Genomic DNA, 11,158 nt, shown 5'->3' with positions numbered 1-11,158 from the left:
ACCCTTTCGTAGCAGTGGAAAGAAAAGCTAAACCCCACCACCACCCCCCCTCTCCCTCTCCACTCCCTCCTCTCCTCTCCCTCTTTTCTCCTCATCACACTCTTTCCGAAACATCTCTTTCTCTCTCTCTTCCCTTCTCTATATGCAAAGAAGCTGAGCTAATCCCCAAGAGGTTTACCAGCGGTAGGGGGGACACGGCTCTCTTTGACGTCCAAGGCCCGGCATCCCCTCCCCACGAAGTTATATATAATATATACATTTATATAAAGGAAAGCGAGTCCCTTTTCCCTCTTCTCTGTCGCGCAACACCTCTTCCCCTCCTTTCTTCCCCGGTTCTCTCATAAAGATCCCACCATTAATAGCCTTGGCAATGGAAAAGGAGAGATTTTGCAGCACCACACCACCCCTAAATTGGCAATCCGGCGATCCGCAGCCGCAGCCGCCGCCGCCGGCGGCGGCGGCGGAGCCGCAGATGGCATCCCTCCCCGGTGCCGACTGCTTCCACAACCTCAATTGGGACCGGCCGATGGACCCCAGCGCCCACTTCGGGTCGGCTCTCTCCTCCCTTGTGTCGTCACCGTCCTCCAACCCGCCCTCCACCACCGCCAACGACAGCGTCGTCATCCATGAGCTCATCACCCGCCTCGGAAGCATATGCAACTCCGACGAGATCCCACTCACTTCCTGCTACCAAGGCGCCAATACCTCTTGCTCCAGTACTCCTCTGAATTCCCCTCCCAAGATTAATCTTTCCATGATGGAGCACTACCAGCGGAGCAGCAGAGGATTGCCGGCTTCCGGAAACCCGGCAATGCCCACCGTGCACCTGGCGCCGTTCACCGCGGACCCAGGGTTCGCAGAGCGGGCCGCGAGGCTTTCGTGCTTTGGAGGGAGGAGCTATGGCGGGCTGCCGGAGACTGGAAAGCTGTCGAGTGTCTCGAGTAGCCAGTCTTTCATGGGGAGTGGGTCTCAGATGGGCATTTCAGAGAACATTAAGGAGATTGCAATGCAGAAGGGAGCCCAAGTTGAGATGGAAATGAGGTCTAAGTTAGGCGGTAGGATATTGGGGTCTTCGACACCGGATAGTGTGGAATTCGGCGGTGGACAGGAGGAATCATCGGCATCCGAACGAATCACAGTGAGTGGGGAGACATCCTCGAGGGGAAACAAGGAGAACCATGCGAGGAAACGGAAAGCAGCTTCAAAGGGAAAAGGAAAGGAGGCATCTTTGTCCTCCTCTGACACTAACCATCCCAAGGTGTGCTAAAATTGGCTCCTTGATCTTGTTTACTATCTCAATTCTTAATATAATTTCTTTCTTGCAGCATTTCAAAGTTTGATAATTTTTGAATTCCAGATGGCAGAGGAGGATGATTCCAATGCAAAGAGAAGCAAACCAGCTGAAACCGATGGAACCGGCAAGGTTGCGGCAGTTAAGCCAAAAGCCAAGCAGAATGGCGGTGCGAGCTCTAGTGGTGATGCCGGTCAGAAACAGGGGAAGGAGAATTATGCCAAGCCCCCTGAGCCTCCAAAAGATTATATCCATGTGAGAGCTCGAAGAGGCCAAGCCACCGATAGCCACAGTCTTGCCGAAAGGGTAAGCAGGATGTGATGATCTTCAACTGACAAGGATTTCTTTGGGGTTTTGCTGTTGTCTTAACCTCTCTTTTGACGATGCCTTCTTTCATAATTTACCAGGTGAGAAGAGAGAAGATCAGCGAGAGGATGAAATTTCTTCAAGATCTAGTGCCAGGTTGCAACAAGGTTAATCCACCTGCCAATGCCTGATTAGGAACTTCAAATGCCCATGAGCTTTTGCAGATTGTCGCTGTTTGATGAATATGGCTAAGCTTTAAATCTTTGGAAATTGTAGGTAACTGGCAAAGCAGTGATGCTTGATGAGATTATAAACTATGTGCAGTCATTGCAGCGCCAAGTTGAGGTATGCATGTATAATGATCAACTATTTGCATGATAATTCCCTGAGAAGGTTGAAATTTAATCTGAATCTAAATTTTCTGTTTCAGTTCCTTTCAATGAAGCTGGCAACTGTGAATCCCCGGCTCGATTTCCATATGGAAAATCTTCTCCCAAAAGATGTAAGCCTATATGATCTTCTCGGTTCTCATTGCAATTGCACCCATCAATTTAAGTTTTGTCCACCTTAAATTGGATTGCCTTTGTGGATTTAGATGCATCAAGCACGAGGGCCTATGCCAACACCGGTTTATCCATTAGAGGCCATGAGCACTGCATTCTCATATCCTCACCCACCTCAGGGGACCCCTCTGCAGAGTGTAGTGACCGATGGCCTGGAGAACCAGCGCTCTTTAAACCCATTGGACTCCTCTATGCGGCGAAGAAGTCGAAACATGCAACTACCTCCCCTCGATGGCTCCAGGGATGCCACCTCTCAGGTAATAATGCCGCTGCTGAATTCAACATGGCATATCTTTTGCTAAGAGTGAACAGCCATATTGTTAACTACAGAATGGAATAGATGGCAAATTAATAAGAGGAATGTCGTTGCTTCAGCTTGGGACTTCCTGGGAGGATGACCTGCAGAGTGTTGTTCAGATGGGATTTGGGCAGATAGAGGAGAATGCGTTTTCTTCCAGGGCTTCCATGGTAAGTGAATTAAAAGGCCACTGTGTGTCAGGTGGTTAATCAATCCATAATTCAGAAGGATTTGAGAAAAGCTGATAAGTTGTGTATCTAAGTGCAGGTACAATTCTCACAGATCACATGAAGATTGAACTCTGATCCTTTCAATTTAGAGAAATAGAGGCCTTTGTACATACCGAGATGTTGGTTTGGGACAGCACAGGAAGCTTTGAACTAACAACCGTAAGGTTCGAGCACAAAATTTGTGCAAAGATTTCTTTGACACCACATGTAAGATCGTAACAGGTGAGGGTGAGGGCAAGAAGGAATTCAGTATCATGGTGTTATTTTATGTTATCCTGAGAACACTATTAATTATAATTTAATGATATCTCTATTGTTGTTCATTGGCAATTCTCACATCCGAGAAATGTTGGAAAGAAAGTTGAATCACCTTAAGGATACTGTTACTGCCTTGATTTGTGGAAATTGAGATGCTTGTTTGTTAACAGCTGTTGAAAGGAACCAACTTGTCTCTTTCTAGCCTTGGGGATGAACCAAGACATCCTACTAACTACTTGAGCTGGAGTCAGCTGCAGCTTTGCAGACCTTAAAGCCCTTTTCTTCCCTGTACACTTTCCATGCCCCACCTAACGCCTGAAATATATACCTCCCAGCGACCCCATTCTTTATTCTCCCAGCACCGCTATAAGCTCCCCTCCAGGGCTGGCAAGGTAGACAGTGCTGTCATGAGAGGAATAGCATCAAACTGACCAGGTTGGCAAATTCGAGTTTGACAAGGATCGGTCAGGCAAAAAGTCTTGTTTACTGTAACTTTACAGTTCATAGTAGAATAAAAAGAACAATATATTGGATTAGATTCCCTCCAGCAGGGTGGCCATTTCTTATAAAGACTGTTGTAAGGAACCCAATTTCCAGATCCTCTATTTTTCCCAATCTTATTATTTCTAACCATCAGTTAGTTTGTTATTAAAGTGCATTAAGGTTTACATGTATATAAATGCCGCTGGTGAAGATGATGTTGTCTTAAGTATCCAAATGGAGCTAAAGGCCATGGAAAGTTGCATGGTATTATCTCCTTCTGCTCTCTAATTTAGACAAGCATCATTTGGGTGTTTTCCTTTTAATTCGGATGTCGATGCAGCTAGTCATCGCTGCATGTCCTCCACTCGATTTTAACTTTCGTAAAACCTCAGGAACATCCCTCCACCATCTCGTCCTCAGCTGGAGCTCGGTACTTTGGTTGCATTTATGCTTGATCTCGTGGCCATTTTTTGTGTCCTTTCCGCAAGGACCGGGACCAATGGGTTCAGGTTATATATTTTGCATGAAAGAATAATTGATTTTCTTTTTTACGACACCAATCATTGAATCTTATGCTGCATAAATCACAAGGTATTCCAAATTTTTTCATTCATCTGTGCGTACAGATCTAGAAGCGACTATTGCACCAACAGTAGATTCACACAAGGGGAGGTGAATCCTTCTTTCACGCGACTGATACAACTCGTGTCCCGAACCCATACGGCTGCAACTAGCGGTGCCAGACAAACCTAGAGCTTTCGAAGTGAATACGAATGTGGAGGTGGTGGTCCAAAGTGATGAAAGAAAGAAACAAGTCGGGAGAGAAGGAGCCGAGTTTGTGGGGTTGAAGTGATGATTCCTAGGCCCATTAACCAGGCTGTCGTAATTCCTATCAGCTCCAATCAATGCCATCCTCCCGCCGCTTTCACATCGACAAGGATCACTTTTAACTCGAGCTGGTCGGAAAAGCACAGGCTGTTTGGCATCATGGGTTTCACCAACCGTCCTAATCAATAAAGTTTGCATTGCGACTTCCCAACTGCAAATGCCGCTCAAGTAGCTCAGATTTGCAAGCATCTTTCCTTATCAAAATAAGATCCTTGGGCTGCTCAGGTCATTGTCAGGCCTCTCCGCCTCTATAGTATTCGTTTCTTTTATTCTTCTATACTAATTCAGCTATTGAAAGGGTTATTGCTTGGTGCAATGGTAAAAGACTTAGGCTGATAAGTGTAATGGCATGGATTCTAGTCCTGCATCAAATAATTTGTACGAAAAAGACCAAAAGTTAGGTCTGTTCCTAGTTTGTATCTTCCAGAATCCTAGATTGTTGGAACATAAGTTGGTGGGAACATAACTAGGTAATGATCTTTATTCAGTTTTTGAACGTGTTACTGCTGCTGTAGCATGCATATTTTTGTACTTTCATCAAATGATCAAAGCATCGCAATTAAACTAATCCAGTGGTTGGATTACCTTTGGATGCCATTGTTTTCCTTTTACCCACTGTGAGAATGGGGACTCCCATTTCCCCACTGCAAAGATTAAACTCTGGTTTGAAACTATTTTCTTTTTTGAGAACTGTGGTTAGAAACTTAAACAGGACCGTTTTGGTTGTCTAAGTTCATACCTGTGGTCCTTCACTGTCTCAGGGTTGGTCCATGGTTGCATTCATGGTGGGGAGGACAAAGCCACGACACCTCTGTTTTATTGTCTCTTTGATATGATACCCTACTCAATCCATTCCTTCTATTGGGAGTGTTCCAAATGCATTGTAGGTAAGCTGTCTGCATTAGAAATTCCAAATAAGTAGAAGAAATAAATATTGCCACTAATCCACTCGAAGCTTTGTTCCCCCTGCACAACATCTTCTTGACATTAAAGCAACAAGGAAATTAGATGAGGCTGGGGGAAAGAACACGCTAGCATCTTGTTCAAGCGATTGATTTATTAATAAGTGGAGCCCTTCCATCATTCTGTATTCCTTAGGTTGTTAGGAACTTCCTAGTGTGACAGGTAAGAGACTTTTGGATTGCCATAGCTTGGATTAAATGAGATCAGAGTTAGTTGGATTCCCTTTGCTAATTGAACATGTTAATCACTATAATTAATTGGGATTTGTTTAGGATTGGAAGTAGGTTCAAGTGCCATATGGTTAAGTCACACCCTATAGATTATCTTTATCCATGTAATTCTCCTTTTACTTAAATATCTTTCTTCTTTATAGAGACTCATGTCTATATCTTGGGCAAGTTGGGTTCAACCCAAACACTTATATCTTCATATATCTTCATCAACCAACTGGCAATGAGGCCAACCTCACTGTCGTTCTCATCTAACAACTTCTTTGTTGTAAACATCAACACGCAATTGCTGAAGGGATGAATCGGGGGGACAATAAGATACTTTCAGATCATAGTTAGGAGATCTGTAAGATACTAGAAAATAATTAAGGAACTGGGCAGTGATTCAGATAGTTCAGAGCATAATTATCAAAATCATATATATATAGCTTCCTACGTAAGATGAGAAAATGACTCTCCAGAAAAATGGCCATTCTAACCCCTTGATAGGGACTGAAGTTCTCTTTGCTAATTGTCACAAAGGATCATGATCTTATCACATTACATTAGTTTCTACAGGATTAAATTAAGCCTTCAAAATGTAGTAATTTTTACATCATAACCAACGAAGGATGTGGTGATAAGCTTGCTTTTTAAGAGCATGAATATCTCGTAACTCTTCTTCCAATTATTAATCCTAAAGATTAAGATAAAACATGTGTTAGATTTCTCATGCACTACCATATTCTGATCTAGGATTTCCAGAAGAGACAAAAATATTTGCAATTAGTGTTAATCAATAATGAAAATTCAATTTAGACATTTATATTCAAAATTTATACACAACGAACCGTAAATCGGTCTTGACCATAACATGTGTGAATGCAACTTGTGATGTAAGCTGATAGAAAATAACAACCAGTCCTCACAACCTATGAGAGCAAGGAATTGAAGATACAACCAGTGGATAACAGACACTATCGTTACTTGGCGTGTGCAACAATTTTGCTTTGTGACACAAACAAATGGCTGACATCCAATCCCTTACCATTTCAGATGTTGCATCCATTATAAACAAAAAACATGAATTGGGATCTGTGAGCTAGGAAAATTCATTATCCTCATCATGTCATAAAGGTTCAAACTCTCGCATCCTTCTTTGATAGGAGAAGTCTATTATGGACGATGAGTGTAGCTAGGTAGAGGATTGGTGTTCATTAAGTGATGTGGAATTAGTTATCATGTAGAAAGTATATTATGTTGCAGGGGTCTCTATTCCTCTTATTGCAAGCACTATGCAAACAACGATAAGTCTATTGACCATGTACTATTCAAGTGCCTTAGAGCAATGCAGAATTGGAACCTGGCATTCAGCAATCTTCCCTGACTATCTGCCCTTAGAACTTGGAAACATTCTTACGACACCTAAAGGAGAATAGGCGTAGAGGGAAATAGGATCAAAAGTCGATCACTTTGTGCTATTTAGCCTAGTATATTTCGTTGGCCATGAACCATAGATTATGTGAGAACATTGATAAGAGCCCTATAGTAACCGTCATAAGAGTTTCACTCTATGGGACTTCATCCGAGCTAGAAATTCGGAGGGGTCATTGATAAGTAGGGAAACTCGGGATCCTACACAAACAGTGACTGCATCTCATGGTTCACTTCACGTGAGAGCTCTCACCTCCTAAGTTCCTCAAGATCAACTTCAACGGCAGTGTGAAGAATAAGGAATAGATTAGTGGAATCAGTTTGATTATTCATGACCTTAAGTTATCCTTCATGGCTACAGATGAGTCCTCACTATATAATATAACAGTGCTATTGTCCAAATTAAAAGTTGCATGAGAGGGATTGATTTATGTTATACATATGTTGTGGATTGATAACATAATCTTGGAGGGGTACCCTAGAATAGTTATCTCAAAGATCAGTACATTGGTAGAGCACTTGGGAGTTAGTCTTGTTGGCGAATATCTGGAGGCTCACATCAAGTGTCGCTTTATGTGTAGTTAGACATGTTTATAGGAAGACTAGCAGTGTTACCAATAGAGTTGCTGCTTATGTGCCCAATCATAGTGGAACTATACTGTGGGAGGCTTCTTCTGCTTTGCCTAGATGCTTTCCAAATATTGTGGTGACTGATGCGAGTGGTTGTATATACTCTAGGATTTTATAAAATAGTCATTACAACAAGAAAAGTGACTCCACAAGAAACTGATTTAATAATGAATTCTATCTATCATAAGCCTTCTTCAAATTATCTATCACTTGATAGGCCTTCTCTTGGTCGGCCACAACCTCCAACCTTCGACTATCTACTCCAACATTCGATCTTGGCATCCAGAAAGTATGCTCTCTCTCTCTCTCTCTCCTCCCTCCCTTCCATCATCACACACCTCTTACCTTTCTCTCCATCTCACACCTCCCTCATTGTTTAATCCTTTATCCTCTACTCAAACCCTCACCCTTCTTAGTTGGCCACTAGTTAAGGGCCCTACTCCACCTCTCCCTTTCTCCTCTCGATCTCGAAGTTTGCTTGCAATGGTAAGAGGAGCTGGTAAGAGATATAAATGGTTTAAGAGGTCAATCTAGATGTGTTGTCCACTTCGTGGTGCTTTGGTTGGTACCATTGGTTTTGTTGAGGTGTTTTTGTTTTGTGCTCAACCGTTAAGTGGTCAGTACTTCGCTTGGCTGCTCCAATTTTAGTTGCAACTACTCCTATGCTCCTACCAAGAGTGCTTAGATTGGTTTTGTTCTTGATCCTTGGTGGATTCTGAAGAAATTTGATGAAAGCATAGCTAAATAGTTGAGTAGCCTAGCTTTGCCATTGCTTCCTTACTCTTTTGTTTAATGATTGAGAGTTTCAAATGATTTTGTGCTTGATATTGGTATATTCCTTGTACTTGTGATTTTTGTTACTTGTTTGTTTGTTGATTTTGATAGCCTACTGAGAATTGTTCTAAGTGTTTTGTTCGGAATTTCTTCTCTGTTTGTAATTGAAAGGTGTTGGACCAGCTCATTCGTTCATTTTTTGCATCCCTATGATGATCGTTTTGAGGGTTTAAACATGGCTTTCTTTAGGTGTTTGAGGAAACTTGACAGAATGGTGAGTAGCCAGTGCATTACTAAGCTTTGCTCCCGCTCCCATTCTAGTGATTCTATTTGATTGTTCAATAGCGGTTTGATGATTAGGTGATTGATTTGCTGCTTCCTTCAAGACATTAATCTGAATTAATTTGTTCCATTAATTTGAATCATTGCTTAACATCAGTGATTGTTAGCTAACTCATTGTGATCCTAGAAGGGAGAAAGAGGAGAGGGCTAGTTTATTTGTCCTATATCCAAATATAAGATAGGATCAATGATGCATAAGATTTCCTCTCAATGGCATTTCGTGTATGATCCTATAGGTTCAAACTTGGATCCCATCATGAAGTTTGTCCTAAGGTTATAAATCCTAAGTACCCAAACAAGCTCTTAAGCTCAATATTTACCTATAAAACTCTTAGATGACTTTACCTTTGAGATATATGCTATTTTCTATCTTTAAATTATTAATGTCCACCTTGGGGCACCGAAGAGGAGGACAATGGAGATGGAGGCCAGGCAGCATGGCCCTCTCGTTCTCGCTCTCTAGCTAGCGAACAATTGTGCACGGAGAGCATTGTCCACCGGTGGAAGTAAGGCATCTTCTTTAGAGCTACTTTTTACTCTCTCTCCTTCTTCTTCTTCTTTTTTCTTTTTTTTTTTTTGTTGGTCAAAACGGTATTTCATTTCAGATACCTCTAACACGAATACAACCAGAACTATCAAAGAAAAGTAAACAAAATAAAGCGTGTGGGATGCCATCTAAACTAGACCAGAAGGCCTCCCCAGTATGCCGGGCAACATAAGAGGCGACCCAGTCTGCTGCACTGTTCGCCTCTCGATAGGCATGGGCAATCTGACAGGAAGTCAGCTCCCGCACCAAGCTGCGAGTGTCCCGTTCAAGGGGTGACCATTCCCATACGTGTCCACACCTCGTATCCAGTCAATCATTGTAGAGCAGTCACCCTCGAGAACAAGTCTGTCGGCCCCCAGAACACGTCTCACAAACAAACCGACCTTCCAAGCAGCCTGCAGCTCTACTCCCACCACCTAACAACCAAGAATGCTCTGTCCTCCAGCAGCGATAAAAGTACCCCAGTGGTCCCTGATCACGAAACCCACGCCTCCAGAGGCACCATCCTCTGCCATACCACCATCGAAATTCATCTTAAAATAACCAGGGGATGGGGGTACCCAAGAGAAGAAACAGAACCTAGACGCTGAAATAGCAGTGCAAGTACCCCAAATATCCCTGGTCCTCCCAGGTGGTACCGACGTGGCCAACATAGATGTCTCCGCTGCCTGTCGTAGTGCTCTCTCCATCACAGCCCGTGGGAACGACCGCCCGCCCTCGAAAAGACGGTCATTCCGTGGTGCTACTTTTTACTTTGAGGGCTTTCAATGCACTGTTGTTGAGCTACCATCGCTCGCTGCCCAAAAGAACTAGATCTATGACACCCACAAAGACTCCTCCCTCTCCTCCATCGATGGCAAGTCCACCATCGCCTCCTCCACCCACTGGGGTTCCAACTACAAGAGGTCTTCTCCTTTCTAAGAGTCAGTTCTTCTCTTTTTGTCTTTTCTTTATTCTCTTTGACACATTTGTTTTTGAGAGTTACGTTCTATGAGATCCCTGCTTATTTTTGAATTGTTGGGAGGAGGTGGAGATTTTCTGCCCTATTCTTCTTGGTCCACCACTCTTGCTCAATGCTATGGATCACGCCGTTAAGTTAGAGCACTGCTCCAGATGAACCATAATGAAGATGTCAACCTGCTTGACTTCGCTATTTGTTGCACTCGATACCTTCATGTGGGGGGCGAAGATGGTGAGGGCCTTCTTAATGAGCGTGTTGCAATGGGAGTCAAGTGTTAGATGTATGCCCTAGAAGCCAATCTGGCGGACACATTATTAATTCTAGGACATAAATTTGTACTTGACTTTATTATTATTGAATAATAAATGGGCATCTTTTTCATTCATATTGTTTATGTGTCTATGAATCATCCAAGGAATTAATAAGATGATGATACATATTCTCAAGAGTTGAGAATTTGAGCCATGTATCATTGGTGATTAATTTCTAAATGCTCCTGATCAATGGATCATCACGAGGACGGTGATCGATCCGATCAGTGCACAGATCACTTTTCTTCTGGATGGACGAGACTCGAGTCCACAGTGTAGGAACACTGAAGTGATAGTTGATGTAGGACCAAATCCGGGAAGGTAGACTTCAGTGGTTTCAATGTACTCACATTGCAATTTTAAATCAGGAACAGAAGAAGAGGGAGAAGAGAAGGAGGAAGAAGAAGAAAAGAAGGAGAAGAGAAGGAGAAAGAGAGGAAGAAGAAAAGTGGGGAAGAAAATTGTTAATCTTTCATTAAACCCTAATCATGAAAAGTGGTCCCTATATATAGGGCCAAAATATAAAATTTGCATAAATCCCCTTACACAGAAATAAATCCTAATAAACCCACAAGTAAGCCCTAAAAATGCAAATAAGCCCAGAATAAAATAAACCACAAATAAACCCTAAACACAAATAAACCCAGGAATAAAAATAAACAAATATGCA

General features: G+C 42.6%; 1 protein-coding gene across 4 annotated transcripts; it reads left to right on the top strand.

Annotated features, from left to right (window-relative positions):
* On the top strand, positions 1 to 4,804 carry LOC103724122 (transcription factor bHLH62-like). Of its 4 annotated transcripts, XR_015972667.2 has the most exons (9): positions 1 to 1,258; positions 1,358 to 1,597; positions 1,699 to 1,764; positions 1,874 to 1,942; positions 2,028 to 2,099; positions 2,193 to 2,417; positions 2,491 to 2,628; positions 2,726 to 2,910; positions 4,056 to 4,804. XR_015972667.2 is itself a non-coding variant. In XM_039131058.3 (8 exons), exons 1-8 carry the CDS (start codon positions 371 to 373, stop codon positions 2,747 to 2,749), a joined length of 1,722 nt encoding a protein of 573 aa, XP_038986986.2. In that variant the 5' UTR covers positions 1 to 370; the 3' UTR covers positions 2,750 to 3,011. The 4 variants fall into 4 exon arrangements, 2 of the variants coding, with proteins under 2 accessions (XP_038986986.2, XP_038986988.2); XM_039131058.3 differs by lacking the exon at positions 4,056 to 4,804 and having other exon boundaries at positions 2,726 to 3,011; XM_039131060.2 differs by lacking the exon at positions 4,056 to 4,804 and having other exon boundaries at positions 9 to 1,258; positions 2,536 to 2,628; positions 2,726 to 3,011.
* Positions 4,805 to 11,158: the final 6,354 nt, after the last annotated feature.

The sequence above is a fragment of the Phoenix dactylifera genome, chromosome 13 (assembly GCF_051530095.1).
Source record: "Phoenix dactylifera cultivar Ajwa chromosome 13, Ajwa_hap1_PhDact_Kaust_v1.1, whole genome shotgun sequence".
Lineage (NCBI taxonomy): Eukaryota > Viridiplantae > Streptophyta > Magnoliopsida > Arecales > Arecaceae > Phoenix > Phoenix dactylifera.
Note: the sequence above shows the minus strand (reverse complement) of the source record. Positions and strands in the feature narration are given on the sequence as shown.